Source organism: Mobula birostris, chromosome 12 (assembly GCF_030028105.1).
Source record: "Mobula birostris isolate sMobBir1 chromosome 12, sMobBir1.hap1, whole genome shotgun sequence".
NCBI classification, from domain to species: Eukaryota; Metazoa; Chordata; class Chondrichthyes; order Myliobatiformes; family Myliobatidae; genus Mobula; species Mobula birostris.
In genome coordinates, this window is record NC_092381.1 from 113,468,966 (window position 1) to 113,491,999 (window position 23,034).

The 23,034-nt window shown below is 44.0% G+C and overlaps 1 protein-coding gene across 3 annotated transcripts in view; it reads left to right on the plus strand.

Annotated features, from left to right (window-relative positions):
- Window positions 1–19,854, plus strand: part of sars2 (seryl-tRNA synthetase 2, mitochondrial) — a 124,919-nt gene extending 105,065 nt beyond the window's left edge. Inside the window, exons 16-17 of one of the 3 annotated variants that reach the window (XR_011888095.1) lie at window positions 434–2,722; window positions 19,469–19,854. Coding sequence is in view for 1 of the 3 variants with exons in the window: in XM_072274512.1 (XP_072130613.1) it covers window positions 434–565 (132 nt within the window). In the remaining 2 variants the exon portion in view is untranslated. Of the gene's footprint in view, window positions 1–132; window positions 343–433; window positions 2,961–19,468 lie in introns of those variants that run through there. The other 2 variants (XR_011888096.1, XM_072274512.1) reach the window with 2 other exon arrangements.
- The last annotated feature ends 3,180 nt before the right edge of the window (window positions 19,855–23,034 follow it).

The window sequence follows — 23,034 nt, forward strand, 5'->3', positions numbered from 1 at the left end:
CTTTTGTCTGATCTGACCACAGAACATTGTCCCAGAAGAGTTGTGGAACATCCAGGCGGTCTTTTGCAATGTGTTCAATAAAAACATGTTATTAGTTTCAACAGATTGTGTTTATCTATTATTGTGACTTAGGTAAAGATCAAATGACATTTTACGAGGAATTAATGCAGAAATTGGATGACAGAAGCTGTTCCTGAATCATTGAGTGTGTGCCTTCAGGCTCCTGACCTCCCTTCCTGATGGTAGCAATGAGAGAGGCCATGTCCTGGATGATGGGGGTCCTTCATGATGTATGTCACATTTTTGAGGCATCACTCCTTGAAGACATCCTGGATGTTACAGGTAGAGTTGATGTTAGTGCTGTGCAGGATGAAGGAAGGTAAATGGAGATGTTTTTATTTCTATTAAGTAATAATGTATTTTTAATCTCCAGGATGGCAGTGTTCGTGTACCAACGGTCTTGCAGCCATATCTTGGCAAAGAAGTCATCAGTCACTCCAAACACAGTCCACTGCGATATATCGGACCTAACCAGTACCACAGGAAGCTCAACCATTTGGATTGACGGGCATCTGGATTTGAGGATCCCTTCAATGAACCAATTTTTGATTTGTTGAGGCTGTTGCCACAGAAACTTGACCAAGAGCACTCATCTCACAGGACAAGCTCTCGTCTCTTTTCTACAGCTGGGCTGGAAACATGCATCCTCTGCCTGATGCATATCTCAAAGTCTTGCTTTCCTGCACCTAACCGAGAGACATGTCAAGAACTCTTGTTGGGAAGGTAAAGGGAAAGGACAAGGTGGAGAGGTGGGGTCGCAATTAAGGCCTGGAGGAAGTTTGGTGCAATCTATTTGTATTTTGAACAACATTTTAAACATAATTCAAAGATTCAAGTACATTAATTATCAAAGTAGGTATGCAGGATACAACCCTGACATTCACCTTCTCACAAACAGCCACGAAATGAAGAAAACTCTGGAATCTCTTTTAACGAAAACTATTTTTTAAAAAGTGAAAACAGAATATATAACACCAAATCATAAAGACAGCAAAAGAGTCCAGCCATATTCTGTCAACCCAGTCCCTCGCTATCTGCAGACCACAGCGCTAGTCTGCCCCCATCAGAATCTCACAAAACAGCAATTAAAAAAAAAGGAACAACCAGAAACGCATCATAGTGTGAACTACAGAATCCAATCCACATACTGCCTCAATTAAAGAGCCCAATCCAGATTAAGAGTCCTATCCCCAAACCGCATCGACTGAAGAGTCCAAACTGCGAACACATCAGTTAAGAGTTGGGGTCAATGGGTAACTAGTGTGTTGATTTAATGTACTTCACTTTGGAAAGAGGGATTTCCCTTCCCCATTGGTTTTGCAGCATTGTGTAATCCAAGGGTAATCATGGCGTGACATAATTAGCCACTCTTCAAAACCGATCAAATGAGGTACCACTAGAGACAGATTTGAAATGTGCACCATATTGATGACTGGCTGACCCAACAAGGGAGACTGGCAAGGCTGACCTTCCCGAGAACATCACCTTGACTTCTTATCAAAGGATCTACCTTATCTGCCACATGCATTTACATGTATTAGGACTTTGCTGTGATGTTTTGACATGACATGCAACAAAAAACAATATTTAACAATTTGAAAGATTTGTCTAAAAATAAAGTCAGAGATTAAAGTATGGATATGGAGTAAAATGTGCACAAATATCTGCATATATTTACAATGTGAACAGTGTTATAAGTAGTAGTTTAAATTATTTACAGTCACTGGGGTAATAAATAGGGGAGAGTGTGGGGGGCTAGCTAGAATGTTTGATCAGATTAACTGCCTGGGGGAAGAATCTTGTAAGATGGCATAAATTTTTTTGTTTTAATAGTCCTATAACACTTTCCTGAAGGCAGTTTGCAGGGTGGGTAGTATTCGGACTGATTTTTTTCCTGCCCACTCCTGCGTCCTGGACACATACAAGTTGTGCAGTGATGGCAGACTGCATCCAGTGACTTTTCTGCTGACTTGACAGTTTGCTTATGATGGTGCTGGGATCAGGCACAGAATTCTTCAGTGGGAGCGAAGCAGCCACAAGCGTTCCAATGAGATGGTATGCATCTTGGTGGTGGTGTCTTCCTGCTGTGTGGTACTTCTGAATATATCTGTGAGATTGTTGGCCTGTTTCGGTTTCCATTACCCCTTGGCCACTGTGTATGGATGAGCTTTCTCCAAGGATCCTCACCTTGTCATGGTGAAGAGGCTTGTGAGTTCCTGAGCTCCCAAGAGCAATGCCTTCTGGAGTTTAGCAGTTCCTGGTACCGTCACTAATGGTGTTAAAGTCAAGGGGGTGGTTCTAGACACAAGAACCAAGACCTCAAAAGTGGAGTTGGCAGAAGATGGCAACATACTGCAAGGGCAGTGAAGGCAGACGAAAGCTGCAGTAGTGAGGGGTCCCCGGTCATTTTGCACTCCATGTCACTGGACCCTGACCCCGATCTGTCAAAGACTATGTGTTGACTCCCCCTGCATCAGCTTTCCCATGTTAAATGAAGTCACCATTAATGCATTCTGCATTAAGGGAATCTGCCCTAACGTCCTGGATTAACACACCAGAATATGTGAATCCCGGATTGGCCTCTACAGCCACCTGAAGATCCAGCAATAGAGGACAACCTCTGAGGAGAACATTGTACTCAACTCAAGTGGTCGCACTGCAGGTGAGTGTTAAAATCTGAGGGATTGGAAGGTTAAAGGGAACATGAGGAGGATTGAAAAAGGGAATGGAGGTAGGATGAATATAAAGAATGGTTGAGGGGCAAAGTGGACCCAATGGGCTAATTGGCCTGTGCACCCTGTATCTCTCTGTGAATCTTTCCTGAACCTGGAGCAACACACACCAAATGCTGGGGGAACTCGGCAGGTCAGGCAGCACCTATGGAGAGGAATAAACAGTTGATGCATCAGGCACCTCCCCCACAACCTGCTTATTCTGTCTTCAGTCCCTTTCCATGTAGATTCTCAGCCCAAAACATCGACATTTTATTCATTTCCATAGATGCTGCATGATGTGCTGAGTTCCTCCAGCATTTTGTGCGTGTCGATCTGGAATTCCAGCATCCCCAGAACCTAGTGTTTGTTGGTTTTTTTTTTGGGAAACCTTTTCCCCAAGGTGGTAACAGTCAACATACTGTGGAGCTGCAACTTCCCCTTGTCCTGGTACATCACGTCATCTTACCTGCAATCTCAACTGTGCTGACGCACAGGGTGCCTGTGTGACTAACTGCACCCCACCCTTTCCTCAGCCGCCTGTGACTTTGGTCTCAACCATCAGTGAGAATATCCAGCGTACTCTTGGGAGCAGTACGGCAAATCTCAGAGCAGATGGTGGAGTTTTAATTTTACTGCAGGCACTCATGAGAATCAGCCGAAATCACTGCTCAAAACATAAAAGCATCTGGGTCTGAATCACTGGCAGTAGAATTACTTGCAGCAGGAGAATAAAGATTTGTTTTTAATAATTTTACTTTGTAAGCTGTTCTGAGAGTGTTTTAGTATTCCTTTATCACACATGCAGTGAAACTTGTTTACATTAACCAACACCCAACGATACGCTGGGGACACCCTGCAAGATTTTTTCTCACTATTTTACTTGGATAAACTACAGAGAGTACTTAAGATTCATTTATTTGTCACATGTATTCGGCCCAGTACCTCACGGGAAAAGGCCTCCCAATTATTGAGCACACCTATGTGATATGCTGCCATAGGAAAGAAGCATCCATTACCAGCAATCTCCACCACCCAGGCCATGGTACTTTCTCACAGCTGCCATCAAGTCGAAGGTACAGGTGCCTCAGGACTCACACCACCAGGCTCTTGAACAAAAAGGGATGTTTCCATAAACAACTTTAATGATTTTATCTCATGTTCTCATTATTTAATGCTATTTATTTATATTTGCATTTGCACAGGTTGTTGTCTTCTGCACTCCAGTTGACCTTTCATTAATCCCGTTATATGGTGACATATATGTTCACTGATTAAAATTTACTTCTTTGAACGTGCACATGGGAACATTTGTGTTAAAAGCCAACACAACCTAAGCATAAGATATAGGAGCAGAATTAGGCCATTTGTGCCCCATTTCATCAAGGCTGATCCATTTCCCTCTTCGCCCCAATCTCCTACTTCTTCTCTGAAACCCTTCATGTCCTGATTAATCAAGAATCAATCTCTGCTTTAAATACACCCAGTGTCTTGTTCCCTACAGCTGGCTGTGGCAGTGAATTCCACAGATTTTACCACTCTCTGGCTAAAGAAATTCTTCTTCATCTCCATTCTAAATGGAGATCCCTCTATTCTAAGGCTCCCCCACCATAGGAAACATCATCTCCACATCCACTCTTTCAAAGCCTTTCAACATTCGATAGTTTTCAATGCGATACCCCCTCATTTTTCTGAGTTCTGGAGAGTACAGGTCCAAAGCCATGAAATACTTCTCATATGATAAGTCTTTCAATCCAGGGATAATTTTCATGAACCTCCTTTGAACGTCTGCAAGTGTCACCACATTTTGTGACACCACGGAACATGCCCACAGTGTTCAGCAGAGCAACACGGAACACAATAAGCAACAGTAAAACAAACACACACAAAGACAAGTCTCCAACCCCAGGGCACGCCACCTCCAAGCCTACAACCTCCAGTCTCGCAGACGTTGGAACTCTGACTTCTCGATACACTGACTTTTGGGCCCCTGACTAATGGACTTGACAACTTTGGCTAAAGTAGCATTCCCACTTCAATTGTAGTAGAGTTACGTAGGCAATAATATGGGGTTTCATGCACATTTGAAATATGTTTTACATCACTGTTTCTGCTGCTTAATTCCCATTAGTTTGGGAAAGAAAGGGTGTCAGATTCAGATACACTTATTTATCAGGCATACATGGAAGCCCACAGTGAAATGTGCCATTTGTGTTAACAACCAGCAGAACCCAAAGTTGCACTGTGGACGGTCTGCTCACGTGGCCTCATATTCTGTCGCCAACGTAGCGTACCCACAATGCTCAGCAGAAGGGTGTTTTGCCAGTGTTGATCTTTCAGCCATTCCAGTCTGCACCTGCAACCTTTGGGTGGGTTAATTCCTCTTAGCGCGGGAATTCCTAACCTGGAGTCCACAAACCCCTTGGTTAGTGCTAGGGGTCCATGGCATAAAAATGGTTGGGAACCCTTGTGTTAGCAGCTGAGTTTGGAAGATAGTGCTTCTGAGTCCCAAGCATAAGATCTATCCCTGTGCTTGATGGTTTCAAAATGAAACCTATCGAATGTTGAAAAGCCTAGATAGGGTGGATGTGGAGAGCATGTTTCCTATCGTGGGTGAGTCTATGATCAGAGAGCACGGCTTCAGAAAAGAGGGGCGTCCCAACAGAATGGAGATGAGAGTGAATTTCATTAGCTAGAAGGTGGTGAATCTGTGGAATTCATTGGCACGGACGGCTGTGGAGGCCAAGTCATTGAGTATATTTAAAGCAGAGGTTGATAGGTCCTTGGTTAGTCAGAGCATCAAAGATTACAGAAAGAGGGCAGGAGAATATGTTGAGAGGGATAATAAATCAGCCATGATGGAATAGCAGAGCAGAATCAATGGGCCAAATGCGTCTTTTAAGAGATTCTTAAATAGGTACATAGAGCTTAGAAAAATAGAGGGCTATGCGGGAGGGAAATTCTAGGCAGTTTCTGGAGTAGGTGACATGGTCGGCACAACATTGTGGGCTGAAGGTCCTGTAATGTGCTGTAGGTTTCTATGTTCAAATGGCCGAAGTCTGCTCCTATGGCTTACGGTCTTATGGCCTTATCTAGGCAGGCATATCTTGGACAGTCCTGGGCTAGCACTACACCCTCAGATGATTCCACTCTGTCTTGTATAAAATCTCGTTTTCATAGAGTTAGGCCACATTAGTTCCTCAGTAAAAGATTATCACTGGCACACTGCTCTTTACATTTGCTGGTTGCTGCCCCTCCTACATTATAACACTTTCACAAGCATTAGTACAAACAAAGAACAGAACACTACAGGCCCCACCAGCCCAATCAGCCCATTCATTCGTTGTGTACCTTGTCGTATGATGCAGGAGATCATGGTCTTTCCATAACCATGATTGTCCTTGGCAAATTTTTTCTGCAGAACTGGTATGCCATTGCCTTCTCCTGGGCAGTGTCTTTACAAGACGGGTAACCTCGGCCATGATCAGAGATTGCCCAACATCAGTGATGATCGCATAACCAGGACTTGTGATATGCACCACCTGCTCCCATGGCTTCACGTGACCCTGACCCGGGGGGGGGGGGGGTGGAGGCTAAGCAGGTGCTACACCTGCAGGCTAGTGGAGGGAAGGAGCACATTACACCTTTGGTGAGACGCATCTCTGCCTCGCATAATTACACCCATGTGATCAATTAACATACTAACTTGTATGTCTTTGGAACGTGGGAGGAAACCAGAACACCTGGAGGTCCAGGGGAGAGGGTACAAACTCATTACAGGCAATGGTGGGAGCTGAACCTGGATCTCTGGTGCTGTATTGGCATTATACTAAGCACTATGCTACTGTCCTGCCCCCAACACGTACATCTTTGGAATGGGAGGAAATGTGTACAGTCACAGGGAGAACATACAAACTCCTTACAGACAATAGAAAGATCTTTTGGATCTTTTTGGATCTCCCCCTCCCCCTCTCACTTTCAAATCTCTTACTAGCTCTTCTTTCAGTTGGTCCTGACGAAGGGTCTCGGCCTGAAACATCGACTGTACCTCTTCCTAGAGATGCTGCCTGGCCTGCTGCGTTCACCAGCAACTTTGATGTGTGTTGCTTGAATTTCCAGCATCTGCAGAATTCCTTGTGTTTGCATGGAAATATTCATCCCATTTCCTCTGGTGTCACAAAAGGGATTCGAAATAAATATTCATCCTGTTTCCTCTGGTGTCACAAATGGGGAATAACACAGTTAAGACTACCTGTATACATGATTGTTCTTGATTCTCAAATAATTCCTCTGGTTTTCATGTACAAGTGCATTCCACATTAATGTTCCTGGTGTGAAGAGCAAATTCATGTCATCAGTCCTTCTTAACAGAGGGAGCCCTGGTTCCAACACACACACAAACATGCAAAGACACATACACACTGAAGTGATAATTGTGTTTGATCACTTCAGCATTTGGAAATGATCGCACATGAGGCAATTTCCCAGACTGAAAAGCCAAAGTGTCATCCTTCCAAGTAGAGATTCCAAGTATATTTATTATCAAAGTAGGTATGCAGTATACAACCCTGAGATTCATCTTCCATAAGATATAGGAGCAGAAGTAGGCTATTCAGCCCATTGAGTCTGCTCTGCCATTCAGTCATGGTCTGACCCAATTCTTTCAGTCATCCCCACTTCCCCACTTTCACCTCACACCCTTTGATGCCCTGGCTAATCAAGATCCTACCTATCTCTGCCTTACATACACCCAGTGATTTGGGCTCCACAGCCACTCGTGGCATCAAATTCCACAGATTTATCACCCTCTGACTAAAGTAATTTCTCTGCATCTCAGTTCTAAACGGACATCCTTCAATCCTGAAGTTGTGCCCTCTTGTCATAGAATCCCTTACCATGGGAAATAACTTTGTCATATCTAATCTGTTCAGGTCTTTTAACATTCGGAATGTTTCAATGAGATCCCCCCTCATTTTCCTGAACTCCAGGGAATATAGCCCAAGAGCTGCCAGATGTTCCTTGTACGGTAACCCTTTCATTCCTGGAATCATTCTCGTGAATCTTCTCTGAACCCTCTCCAAAGTCAGTATATCCTTTCTAAAATAAGGAGCCCAAAACTGCACACAGTACTCCAAGTGTGGTCTCACGAGTGCCTTATAGAGCTTCAACATCACATCCCTGTTCTTATATTCTATACCTCTAGAAATGAATGCCAACATTGCATTAGCCTTCTTCACAACCGACTCAGCCTGGAGGTTAACCTTTAGTGTATCCTGCACAAGGACTTCCAGGTCCCTTTGCATCTGTGCATTTTGAATTCTCCCCCCATCTAAATAATGGTCTGCCTGTTTATTTCTTCCACCAAAGTGCATGACCATACACTTTCCAATATTGTATTTCATTTGCCACTTCTTTGCCCATTCCCGTGAACTATCTAAGTCTCTCTGCAGGCACTCTGTTTCCTCAACACTACCTGCTCCTCCACCTATCTTTGTATCATCGGCAAATTAGCCACAAATCCATTAATACCATAGTCCAAATCATTGACATACACTGACCCCTGTGGAACTCCACTGGTAACCGACAGCCAGCCAGAATAGGATCCCATTATTCTCATTCTCTGTTTTCTGCCGACCAGCCAATGTTCCACCCATGCTAGTAACTTCACTGTAATTCCATGGGCTCTTATCTTGCTAAGCAGACTCGTGTGGCACCTTGCCAAAGGCCTTCTGAAAATCCAAGTACACCACGTCTACTGCATCTCCTTTGTTTACCCTGCTTGTGAAAGAATTGCACTAGGTTTGTCAGGCAGGAGTTTCCTTTTAGGAAACCATGCTGGCTCTGTCCTATCTTGCCATGTGCCTCCAGGTACTCCGTAATCTCATCCCTATCAATCGATTCCAACAACTTCCCACCCACTGATGTCAGGCTAACAGGTCTATAGTTTCCTTTCTGCTGCCTCCCACCCTTCTTAAATAGCGGAGTAACATTTGCAATTTTCCAGTCATCCGGTACAATGCCAGAATCTATTGATTCTTGAAAGATCATTGTTAATGCCTCCGCAGTCTCTCCAGCTACTTCCTTCAGAACCTGAGGGTGCATTCCATCAAGTCCAGGAGATTTATCCACCCTCAGACCATTAAGCTTCCTGAGCACCTTCTTAGTTGTAATCTTTACTGCACATACTTCACTTCCCTGACACTCTTGAATGTCTGGTATACTGCAGATGTCTTCCACTGTGAGAACTGATGCAAAATACGCATTCAGTTCCTCTGCCATCTCTGCATCTCTCATTACAATATCTCCAGTGTCATTTTGTATTCGTCCTATATCTCCCCTCAACTCTCTTTTACCCTTTATATACTTTAAAAAGCTTTTAGTCTCCTCTTTGTTATTAGTCGCCAGCTTCCTCTCATAATTCATCTTTTCCTTCCGAATGTCGTTAATTTCCTTCTGCAAGTTTTTAAAAGCTTCCCAATCCTCCATCTTCCCACTAGCTTTGGCTTCCTTGTATGCCCTCTCTTCTGCTTTTATTTTGGCTTTGGCTCTGACTTCACTTGTCAGCCACTGTAGTGTCCTCCTTCCATTTGAAAATTTCTTCTATTTGGATATATCTGTCTTGCACTTCCTTCATTTTTCGCAGAAACTCCAGCCATTGCTGCTCTTCTGTCTTTCCTGTAAATGTCCCTTTCCAGCCTACTTTGGCCAGTTCCCCTCTCATGCCATTGTAATTTCCTTTATTCTACTGAAATACCAACACATTGGATTTTATTTTTTCCCTCTCAAATTTCAATGTGAATTCGATCATATTGTGATCGCTGTTCCCTAAGGGTTCCTTAACGTTAAGCTCTCCTATCACCTCTGGATCATTGCACAACACCCAATCCAGCACAGCCGATCCCCTAGGGGGCTCAACAACAAGTTGTTCTAAAAAGTCATCCCTTAGACATTCTACAAATTCTCTCTCTTGAGGTCCAGTACTGACTTGGTTTTCCCAATCCGCTTTCATGTTAAAATCCCCAATGATGATCATGACATTGCCTTTTCTATCTCCTGTTGTAATTTGTAATCCACATCCTAGCTGCTGTTTGGGGTCCTTTTACCCTTGCCGTTTCTCAACTCAACCCATGGACACTCTGCACCTTCCAATCTTCCCCGCAGACAGCCTTGAAACAAAAACCATGGAACCCGTTCAAAGAACAAACAAAACCTCCCCCTCACCACTCGCACACACAACAACAACAACAAAAAACAAGTGAAAAACACAACTGAAAGAGTCCAGGCATACTCTGTTCAGCTCAGTGTTTGTTATCTGCAGGCTACCCTGACTTAAAATTACCCAAAATATCAAAAAAAAAGCGAGCAAGAAGCAGAGACACACAAAGTCTGATCGACAAACCGCATCGATTGAACCTTGCCCAAGACCCAGAACTGTGGCAGCATCGAGGGATAGAGAAAGATCATTGAAAGGCAGGGACCTTCCTCTGGGAGCAGCGAGCGAGAAGGAGGGAGAGAGACCGTCACACACAGACACCTTCCTCTGGCAGAGGCAACCAAGACAGCACAAACATCCATTCACCTCGACGATTTCAACCTGACTTGGAATTTTAATCAGCAAGAAACGGATTAATCTCACCCCATTTCCGGGCTTCTTGGTAAAGTCGAGGGACTGCACATCTGCTCTCATCAAGGGTGAGCAGTTTCAAGTTCCAGGATGTCAACATCCCTGCAGATTTCATCTAGGCCCAACATATCCTGTGGCTCCACAGTAGTGTAGTGGTTAGCGGGATGCTACTACAGCCAGGACTTCGGAGTTCAGAGTTCAATTCCAGTAAGAAAGTTTGTACTTTCTTCTGGGTGCTCAACAGTCCCAAGATGTACCTGTTAGTGGATTAATTGCTCGTTGTAAATTGTCCTGTGATTGTCGTGGTTAAATAGGCGGGTTGCTCGTTGTAAATTGTCCTGTGATTATTGGGGTTAAATAGGTGGGTTGCTCATGGGGTGCGAAGTTCCTGTTTCACACTGCATCTCTAAATAAAAAACAAAGGGCTGTTGATGCAATTATGTTGAAGGCACACCAGTGACTGTATTTTGGTATTTAGTTCTAAAACTGGTTTTAGTTTGAGATTCTTAATCTAGACCAGAGGTTCCCAACCTTTTTTATGCCATGGCGTCTTGCCGCCAATCAAGGAGTCCGTGGACCCTAGTCGAGAGAGACCTTTCTGGATGTAGGGTCTCAACCCAAACTGTCCACTGGTCATTTCCTTCCAGAGATGCTGCCAGACCCACTGAGTTCCTTCAGCACTTTGTTTTTTAGCACCTGATCCATCATCTGCAGTCTTTTCTATCTCTATTACATGGTTCAAAGTTCTTGCCAATAGTTGTATAGCATCCCACAGGGTACATGACACAAAACCAGTCTCCTTCTCGAATTTCAGGCTGAATTCGATCATATTATGATCACCTGCCCCTTAGAGTTCTTTTACCTTAAGCCCTCTAATCAATTGTGGCTCATCGCACAACATCCAACCCAGAATAGCTGATCCCCTCCTGGGCTCAACCACAAACTGTTCTAAAAAACTGCACCCTATTGGACCATGTTAACTGATGACTTCTGTTCAGTTCCACTGCACAAGTGGACACACCGACCCCATCAAAACCCCTCGTAAATTTGAAGGCCTCTATCAGGTCACCTTGTGGAAGTCGTGAAAAGGCGAGGGTTAAGGTTCCAGGCAGTGTGCACTAAACCTAGATATTGAAAGGTCTTTGAAGAGCAGAGCTTCCTTTTGCATAGCAGGGGACCGGAGCCATTTGCAGGATGTAAATAAAGGATTCTTGGATGACACTTTTATTGGTCAGTTGCTTTAATTCTGAAGTATTTTGGCCTTTAATGCAGAGGTTCTGCTGTCTGTTCATCAACACAAAAGATTCACAGAAGTTGGAAATCCAGAGCAACACACACACAAAATGCTGGAGGAGCTCAGCAGGTCAGGCAGCTTCTATAAATAGAAGACGTTTCGGACACTGACCCTGATATAGGGTCTCAGCCCAAAATGTTGACTGTTTATTGCTCTCCTGACCTCCAGCATTTTGTCTGTGATTCCATTGCCTATTAATATCTGTGATTGCTGCTTGATTATGCCATTAAGGAATTTGAACATACAGAAAATTTCTAGTTGGTTAGTATCTGTATTTAACTGGTCCATTTCTGTGTAAGAATGACAAACTATCTAACAGTTTGGTGACAGGGGTGAGGGTTTTCTCTGTGCACAGTAAATAAAGTGTGGTTGAGGAATGAGTGAGAGTTTTCAGAGACCAGTTGATCAGGGGACAATGACCCCTCTTTTCTTCATCCTATCCTAGCATGTGTATCATAGTCATGGTGATACTTTATTGATCCCGGGGGAAACTGGTTTTCATTACAGTTGCTCCATAAATAATAAATAGTAATAGAACAATAAATAGTTAAATAGTAATATGTAAATTATGCCAGTGAGTTATGAAATAAGTCCAGGACCAGCCTATTGGCTCAGGGTGTCTGACCCTCCAAGGGAGGAGTTGTAAAGTTTGATGGCCACAGGCAGGAATGACTTCCTATGACGCTCTGTGCTGCATCTCGGTGGAATGAGTCTCTGGCTGAATGTACTCCTGTGCCCACCCAGTACATTATGTAGTGGAAGGGAGACATTGACCAAGATGGCATGCAACTTAGACAGCATCCTCTTTTCAGACACCACTGTGAGAGAGTCCAGTTCCATCCCCACAACATCACTGGCCTTACGAATGAGTTTGTTGATTCTGTTGGTGTCTGCCACCCTCAGCCTGCTGCCCCAGCATACAACAGCAAACATGATAACACTGGCCACCACAGACTCGTAGAACAACCTCAGCATCGTCCGACAGATGTTAAAGGACCTCAGTCTCCTCAGGAAATAGAGACGGCTCTGACCCTTCTTGTAGACAGCCTCAGTGTTCTTTGACCAGTCCAGTTTATTGTCAATTCGTATCCCCAGGTATTTGTAATCCTCCACCATGCCCACACTGATCCCCTGGATGGAAACAGGGGTCACCAGTACCTTAGCTCTCCTCAGGTCTACCACCAGCTCCTTAGTCTTTTTCACATTAAGCTGCAGATAATTCTGCTCACACCATGTGACAAAGTTTCCTACCGTAGCCCTGTACTCAGCCTCATCTCCCTTGCTGATGCATCCAACTATGGTAAAGTCATCAGAAAACTTCTGAAGATGACAAGACTCTGTGCAGTAGTTGAATCCAGTCTCATTAATCTCAACTTCTGCATCTGCTCCAGGATTTCTATAATATGTTTATATATAACACTTGATTCCATTTTCTTTAGAACATACTGATGTGTTTCTACCCTGCCTTCATAGAGAACATCCTCACGTCAGACATTACTGTCTGCTTTGGTACAGCATCCTCTCTCATGATATACGAAAGCTACAGCGAACTGTCAGGTCAGCAAAAAAAGGCCATTGGCTGCAGTCCACCATCACTGCAGTATCTACTTGTGTCCAGCAGGAAAATCTTTGCTGACACGACCCACCCTGCAAACTGCCTTTTCCCAAAGTTCCCTTCTGGAAAGTGTTATAGGGCTATTTTTTAAAAATCACATGATCTTAAAAGTTTGTTCCCCCAGGTCAACCATTCTAGTTAGACCCCACCCTTCTATTACCTCAGTTACTGCACTGTAACCACTTTAAACCAGTGTTTAAAATACAGTTTACATTGTACGAACACGATGACGTTATGCACTTATAGTCAGAGAACACTACTGAACAGAAACAGGCCCTTTGGCCCATCTTGTTCATGCCAAATTATTAATCTGCCTCGTCCCATCGACCTGCATCTCCATACCCTTCCCATCCATATACCTGTCCAATTTTTTTCTTAATTGTTGAAATTCAACTCATTTCCAGCACTTCCCCTGCCAGCTGGTTCCACAGTCTCACAACCCTCTGAGTGAATAACTTGGCCCTCATGTTCCCCTTAAACATGTCACCTTTCGCCCTTAACCCATGATGTCTAGTTCTAGTCTCACCCAACCTTAGTGGAAAAGTGGAAAAAGCCACTCTACGTTAACCCTATCTATGCCCCTCATAATTTTGTATACCTCTATCAAATCTCCCCTCATTTTTCTATACTCTAGGGAATAAAGTCCCAACCAATTCAGCCTTTTTTTATGAACTCTTTTGCACTTTGAAGCTTCCCTATAACTCAGGTCCTCAAGTCCTAACATCATCCTTGTAAATTTTACCTGCACTCTTTCAATCTTAACAACAGTTTTTCCTGCAGGTGACCAAATAATTTATGCACGTTTAATTCCATATCTGTACTTTAACCTCTAATTTCATTTTTTATATAATTCTTTATAATTGTTGAATGTCATTTCTTGTTGCATGTCGTGTCAACACACAAATGTGACACACAAAATGCTGGAGGGATGCAGCAGGTCAGGAAGCATTTATGGAAAGGCATAAAGAGTCAACATTTCAGGCCAGTCCCTCCCTCGTATACATTTAGACATGTAAATGTATATGGCAAATAAAGTTAATCCTTGATCCCTACAGCCTTCTTATTAAGTGTGGTGTGTTTTCTTTTCTTGTTCCGTCAGTGATGCAAGGATTTGAAAGTCTAGAGCCTCTGTGACACGGTCGTACACTGCAAATACACTCAGGCCACTTAATTAGATTTGTCATATACCTAATAAATACATCATATACCTAATAAAGTGGCCACTGAGTGTATGTCCTTGGTCTTCTGCTGCTGTAGCCCATCCACTTCAAAGTTCAACATGTTCTGAGCTCAGAAATGCTCCTCTGTCCACCTCTGTTGTAAGCTGGCCAGCCGATAATGAATGACACAGCACTGGATTGAAGTGAACTGAATATGCCCGGGCTCATTCGATGACTTTGTGGTTTGGTGCTTTATATTCTGTGTTTCTCACTCATCTTTTTTCACTGTTAGTGTGATCTGGTCATTTTTCTGCACAGTAGGGTTTGATGTTTTCTTTGAAAACGTTCCATGGTGTTTCTTTGTTTCCTGGGCTCATTCAGTGACTTTGTGGTTTGGTGTTTTATGAGTGTGTTTCTCACATTTTTTCGCTGTTTTTGTGATTTGGTAATTTTTCTGCATGTTGAGGTTTGATGTTTTCTTTGAAAATATCCCATAGTGTTTATATATATATATATATATATATAAAAACAACCATATAACAATTACAGCACGGAAACAGGCAATCTCGGCCCTTCTAGTCCGTGCCAAACTCTTACTCTCACCTAGTCCCACCGACCTGCACTCAGCCCATAACCCTGCATCCCTTTCCTGTCCATGTATCTATCCAATTTAACTTTTAACAACAACATCCAACCTGCCTCAACCACTTCTGCTGGAAGCTCGTTCCACACAGCTACCACTCTCTGAGTAAAGAAGTTCCCCCTCATGTTAGCCCTAAATTTTTGTCCTCTAATTCTCAACCCATGTCTTCTTGTTTGAATCTCCCCCACTCTCAGTGGAAAAAGCCTACCCACGTCAACTCTATCAATCCCCCTCTTAATTTTAAACACCTCTATCAAGTCCCCCCTCAACCTTCTACATTCCAAAGAATAAAGACCTAACTTGTTCAACCTGTTTCTTTGTTTCGTGGCTGTCTACAGGAAGACAAATCTCAGGGTTGTATACTGCATACATACTTTAGTAATAAATGTACTTTGAATCTTTGAGTTATTGTCTCTTTCCTGTCAGCCTGAACCACTCTGGCCATTCTCTGACCTTGTTTATAATTTTTTAAATTTAGGGATACAGTGTAGAATAGGCCCTTCCAGCCCCAACGAGCCGTGCCACCCAGAAACCCACCTATTTAACCCTGGCCTAATCACAGGACAATTTACAATCACCAATTAACCCGAGCTGTAATGGCATCGTGCTTACCGCCACACTACTGTATCACCTCAGTCTGGCCACTCTCCTGTAACCTCTCTCATTTTCACCCACAGAACTGCCACCTGCTGGACGTTCTTTTGTTTTTTCACACCATTCCCTGTAAACTCTAGAGACCAATGTGTGTGAAAATCCCAGGAGATCAGCAGTTTCTGAGATACCCATATCACCCCATCTGGCACCAACAATCATTCCACTATCAAGCCCACTTTGATCATTTTTTTTTCCCCATTCTGATGTTTGAATGGAACCTCTTGGCCGTGTCTGCATGCTTGTATGCATTGAATTGCTGCCATATGATTGGCTGATTAGATATTTGCATTAATGAGCAGGCATACCTAATAAAGTGGCCGCTGCATTGTTGCTTTGCTGCTGCTTGTGTGTTGGAGGGGGCTTTGGGGTTCTATTCTTTCTACTGTCACTCATTCTTTGGGGCACTCTTCTGTTTTTGTGGACGTCTTCAAAGAACAAGAATTTCAGGTTGTATATTGTATACATTCTCTGGTAAATGAAACTGTTGATATTAAGTATAATACATATAACCAGTCAGGGTAGAATTTGAGTGTTCCTTCCAGCGAGAGTTTAACAGAATGGCCTGATTGATATTCTGAGGTGATTTTTTTGCATCGATCATGGTAATTGTGATTGCAATCATTTGTTCAAGGTCCAGGTTTGATTAGACTGAGTTCACTGCAAAGAGGCTGGATCACCATGGCAACTGACAGAAGATAGTTATTTTGTGGAGAAGCCTTTGATTACAGGATCATTATCAATACTTTAGGGTGTCAGTCAGCAGCTAAAAGTGGCATTGAACACATTACGATGCCATATTTTTTTCTGGAGAGGGCAGATTTTCATTCAGGATTCTGCAGTTTTGCTGACAGATTGACTTGTGTTTAAGCAAGTTGAACTGGCTTTCCAGTTTGTCCTTTAGCTACTGAAAGCACAATTCCTTCAAAATTCAAAGTACTTTGAAGCATCAAAGTTCAACATAAATTTATTTTCAAAATACATATACAGTACTAACTACCTGGAGGTTGATTTTCCTGCAAGCATGTACAGGAAAAAGGAATACAACAGAATTTTGCAGAGAACAAAACATAAACAAAGATTGACAACCAACGTGCAAAAGAAAACAAGTATCTTGTTCTAGACGTTGCACCTTAAGCATAGAACAACCCATGATGGATCTGGCTGAGCTTGCCAATCTTGTACATACCAGACGCTGACGCAGCCAGTTAGAATGCTCTCCACAGAACATCTGTAGAAATTTGCGAGTGTCTTTGGCGACATACCAGATCTCCTCAAAGTCCTCATGAAATATAGCGGCTGACATGCTTTCTTTGCTGCTGCTCACAGTAGATCCTCAGCGATGTTCAACTATGTTTGCTCTTGGGGTGACATATTGGATGTCCCATAATTTTCCCCATAGTAAGTTGCCAATTGTTTTGTTATTGACACATGTACCAAGGTACAGTGGAAAGACATTGTTTTCCGTGAAGTCCACACACACGTCATTGCATCCCATCAGCACCTCGAGGTAGCAGATGGGAAAAACAGAATATAGTGTAGCAGTTTACCCCATGTTATTCCAGTGGCGGCAATCCAGGTTCCCTTCCACTGCTGCCTTTAAGAGTTCCTACATTCTCCCTGTGACCGCGTGGGTTTCCTCAGGGTGCTCTGGCTTCCTCCCACATTCCGAAGACGTACTGGTTAGGGTTAATAAACAGTGGGCATGCCATGTTGGCACCAGAAGCTCAGCCAGCACAATCCTCGAATTATGTTGGTCGCTGGTGTAAACAACACATTTCACTGTGTATTTCAATGTTTTGATGTGCGTTTGTTCGTTACGTTTCGTGGGCGATCATGACCACGATTGTTTTTGGAAAATGTTTCTACAGAAGTGGTTTGCCATTGCCTTCTTCTGGGCAGTGTCTTTACAAGACGGGTGACCTCAGCCATTATCAGTATTGGAATTAATTTGGAAAATGTGTAGCTTGAGTGGTTGACAGTTGCGTCGAGTTGTTCTCCGATCTTGGCAATTTACTTGCAAACGTTTCGTCACCGTATGAGGAGACATCATCAGTGCGCTGTTGATTGTGGAGTGTCCCCGAATGCTTAGCCTTGATATGATTTTCAATCAGCAGATTGGATGGCAATTGTGATGTGGGGAGGAACTATCATCACTGATTGTGTGGTGAATTTCGTGCATTGCGGTCAGGAATTTTGACCGCATTGGCTGATAAATAGGATCAAGGTCTACATGTTTGTATACTGAATTGTGCATGCAAAACTGTGCTTCTAGGAATTCTGTTCCATGTGGCGTGTTCGCTTGCGCCATAACTTTCACTGACACCCAGTCGAAATAGTGCCCCTCTCGATCTTCATGGGTAAAGACAAGGGAGAGTTGGTAATGCGCTTCGCAGCCGGTTGATGTTCACGAATCCTTGTGGAAAGTTTTCTCCCAGTTTGGCCGACATAACATTTCCTGCAGTCTCCACATCAGCCTTGTCTAATAGCTTGGTTGACTCTTTTGGTCTGCAAAGTATATAAAGGCAAACCATTTGGAGGACACACCACAATTAACAGTGTACTAATGATGTCACCTCATATGGTGATGAAAAGTTTTGCAAGAAAATTGCGAAGATCAGAGAACAACTCAACCCAGCCATGATCAATCCTCTTCAAAGATTGTCTAACTAGCGTCAGTGGTCATATAACCAGGATTTGTGATATGCACCAGCTGCTCATACGACCATCCACCACCTGCTACCATGTACATGTGAAAAATAAAGCGAACTTAATCTAGTGTCACAGTTAGAGAGGAAGTGTAGGCAGACTGTAAGGAGCAGGGTAGATTGTAAAGTCAAAGCTAAAAATGTGGAAGTCACCAACTAAATTTTCAGATTGATATGAAGCCATTTTGTTACCAATCCAGAAACAAAATCCCTTTTTTCCCCAGAGGTATAATACTGGAAAAAATCAGCATTATGTATTTGAATTTCTAAAGCACAATTATGCAGAGGAAGCAGCTGGGGTTTTCTTTGAGCCTGTTGCCTGCATAACAATCAGCTTTGTTGTGTCGCTGCTTTAGAGATTGTTCTCTGCATGCTGTCTGCATTCAGATGCAGAGCCCTGTTCAGTTGCAAGCTTGACATCAGAAGGCTGCCTTCTCCTTCAGATCAAACAGAGATGGAGGCACGAGGGCTAGGGCAATCCATTCTGTTTCCATCCCTAATGTTCCAGACAGCAGCAGGAAATGAAAGTGATGGTGGCAATCACTCCACCCCGCGACATTTTGAAGTGTTATTGTAACAGAAAATTCTCCTCTAACTTTGCTCATCCTGCTTTCTCGCTGGGGTGCTGCTACACGCGGTGGACTTGCTAACGGGGCATTGGGATGTGCAGCGACCATTGCAGTCTGCCCTTAGCACATCTCTAGCTGTGTCGGTTGCTAATGCAAATGATGCACTTCATTGTATATCTCCATGTACGTTTGATAGATAAAACTGAACTTGAATCTGTACTTTGTAAGCAGTAGACTTTAACAATTTTTCTCTTAAGATTCAAGATTGTTTAATGTCATTTCCAGTACACAAGTGTAAAAGAGAAAGAAATAATTGTTACTCCAGATTCAATGCAGCACAAAGTAAACACAATAAGATAAAAAACCCAAAAATGGTTCAAAGGGTTCAATGTAATATCAGAAAATGTGTACCTGAAATTCTTACTCTTCACAGATATCATGAAACAAGAAACCGCAAAGAAAGAGTAACCGAAACATCAGAGCCCCAAAGCCTCTCCCCCTCGCATGCACAAGCAGCGGCAGAAGCCCCAAAGAGACATTGATCTAGAGTCTATCAAAGCCACCGTTCCATCTCAGACAGGCTGTCTCTCTCCATCGAGGGAAAGAGAGGTCGCTCCTGCCGCAGTGAGAGTGGGAGACCAGCAGCTCGCTGTTCCCGTGTTACAATCTTCCACGTCGCTTCTCTGAGGCTCCGACTCGACGACCGACAGGCTCTCACCCTCCATTGAGAAAGAGAGGGATCACTCGAGGACAGGGACCTTCTTCCGACAGCGGCACACACTACCTACTGACTTGATGTTTCAGTCTCCCACGGAGCTTTATCAGTAGGGAGCACAATAAATATGAATATATAGGATAGCTTGTATACATACTTTGATTGTATATCCATAGAGTGACGCTAGGCACAGGGGTGTCTGCACATAAGGTGACTGGTAGGAGTTGATAAAATAGTGGTGGTTGGGAGTGTGGAGGGGTGGGTTAGTGGGTAGAAGAGTTGATCAGCCTTACTGCTTGGGGAAAGTAACTGCATTAGACTCTGGTGGTCCTGGCTTGGATGCTATGTAGCCTCCTCCCTGATGGGAGTGGGACAAACAGTCCCTGAGTAGGGTGGGTGAGATCCTTCGTGATGCTACTGGCCTTTCTCCAGCACCTGTCTCTGTACGTCCTTGACAATGGGTAGGCTGGTGCCCGAGATGCATGGGTGTTATGACTTCCCGTTGTAGAGGCTTCCTGTCTAGCACAGTTCAGTTTCTGTACCATGCAGTGACGCAGCTTGTTGCAATGCTCTCTACTGCACTTCTGCAGAGTGACGTGAGTAGAGATGCACAAAGTCCAGCTCTCTTCAGCCTCTTCAGAAAGTAGAGGTGTTGGTGAGCTTTCCTGAAAGTGTAGAATCTGTTCTGGGATCAAGAGAGTTTGTGCGAGATGTGCACCCCAGGAGTTTGCGGCTTGTAGTTTCCATCACTGTGCCGCTGGGCGACACGAGTTCTCCTGAAGCTGATAACGTTATCTTGTTGGCTTTGAGGAAGAGGCCACCAGGCCTCAAGCTTTTCCTCCTCCTCTCTGTCGGGTGACTCTGCTGGTCATCAGTGAACTTGGCGATGTGACCATTCAGGTGTTTACTGTGTGCGGAGTGTAGCGGTGGGCTTGGGCTCAGCACACAGTCCTGGAGTGGATGATGGGGAGGGAGGAGAGCTTGTGCATCCTGACTCTCTGAGGTCCATTATCTAGGAAGTCCAACACCCAGTTACACAGTGTTGTATTTACACCAAGCTGTGTGGAACAAGGCCTGTGGGACAATAACGCTCTGAAAAGCAACATAAGGGTGATCTATGCTTCAAAATTTAAAATTAAAGTTTGTTTATCATGTGTATGTTGAAACATAAAGTGAAACGGATTGTTTGTATAAATAACCAATACAACCTAACAACGTACTGGGGACAGCCTGTAAGTGATACCACACATTCTGGCACCAATGTACCCTCCCCACAATGTTCAGCAGAACAACACAGAACACAACAAACAATAAAACAAACCCCATTCCATACACACACACACACACCCAGGAAAGGTCTCACTGCTAACGTAATGATCTTTCTGTAGAAGCAGTGTTTGGGTTATGGTTAGAGATAACCGGTGCTTTGCAATGTGAGCTGTCCAATGACAGAAGGGTGTTTTCGTGCTCTGTGCCTGACACCAGGGTGATCTTGGTCTCTTGTTTTGGCGGGAGATGAAGAGAGGAGATTCCGGAGTGGAGCCATGACCCGACGAAGGCTGGGGAGATCAGAGGAGGATCGGTTGGAAACGAGTGGCGGGAGGATCTGCCTGGGCAGACTGCCTGGCCACGTTTAGGGGGTATGTTCGTGTCCGGGTAAATATTGAGAAGGAAGACGCACTGTCCGCGGTGACCATAGAGGCGTTCTGGGACCGTGGGGCTCTGCGGGGGGCTATAGCCGTCATTGACAGAGATGGAAACATTTGGTTTAAGGTGTATTGTCTGTCTGTAGTGAAGTAATTGTGTTAGTCACTGTTTTGTATATATAGCACTGAATTTGTAATGAAGATATTTTGTATAAAAAAAAGAGGATCGGTGAAAGGGAAACCATGAGCTCCAACTTGTACATAGGCTGTTTCATTAAAATGGGTTGCTTTATCTTCACTAACCCTGTAGTCAAATTAGGAATTGTAAAGCTAAATTGTATGCAGTGTACTCTCTGTTATTTAAAGTACTGATTTGTAACGGTAACAAATCACACAGCATCCACACAAACGGGGTTTTTAGGGTGGACTTGCATCTCAATCTCACCCAGTTGGTGAGGCCAGAGATCGTCTTCCCAAGACTCACACAGCCGACAGAACCTGAGGGTTACACACACGCGCGCGCGCACACACACACCTGGCTTAGCCACTAAGTCTGGTGGAACCGTTTCTACTGATAGGAGAAGGGGTAAAGGTGGCTTACTGGCATATTGGAACCAGTCACTTCGGGCAGACGGGGCTCATCAGCCGTGGTTGGCGGCTCATCGAGGAGAAGAAAAACTCTGATCTTAAGCCTCCACTGTCTCGTGGCTATACCCACTCATGGGGAAGGCTTCAGGAGTAATCTCCAGGGGAAAAATCCGGAGCAGGAATCCCCAAGGCAGTTCTACATTGAGTTCAATGCTGGCTGGCAACTCCTGTGACACCTCTGCTACCAAACTTTATTGGTCTCTGCCGTTCCTTTGGGTTCATCAGATTTGTGAAGAGGGGGAGCTTGCTGCACGGACAACAGCTTGCTCTCCATATCGTCCTGCCCTGGCTTCTGTATGTAGACAGCCAGGACACAAGCTCCATAGTCGACTCTGACTGACGGAAGCCCTCACCATCTCTCAATGTACTGCTGCTGCATTGCAACAAATTTCACAACATACGCCAGAGATGTTAAAACCTATTTTGATTTTGATTCTGGTTACTATGGTCATTCACCTGTCTTCACTCATTCCTCATACTTACCGTGAATAAAGTTGATCCTTTGTCCTTGGTCTTCCAAGAGGACCACAATGTTGCGATAGGGTTTGGAGGCTTGTATGCCTCAATGACCTGGACAGTTATCTTGGCTGGAGTTGGCTTTAGCTCTTGTTAGGGTCACCCACGCCAAACAGGTCAAAGAGCAGAGGCCAGACTAAGAGTGGTCCACCGGTCTGCTGGGTTCAAGGGTTCAGCTCAGGATGAACAACCCTGACTGGTCAAACAAAATTGTTACAGAAACAGCAATGAAGAATCCTACATCTGAGTGTGAGGGTATTCCTGAGTCTCCACCCAGGACTTGCATGACTGACGTGATGAGGGAAGCCCCGAACACTGCCAGAGATGGAGAACCTTCATTGCTGCCCAAAACACCAGTGGTGTGCCAGGCAGTAAATAAGTTGGTCCTTGGACGTGTGGTCTGAATAATGAAAAATCTATTGGTCTCTTCTGAATGTGCTCAGTGATTGACCCAGGGTAGAGAGTTCCCAAGGT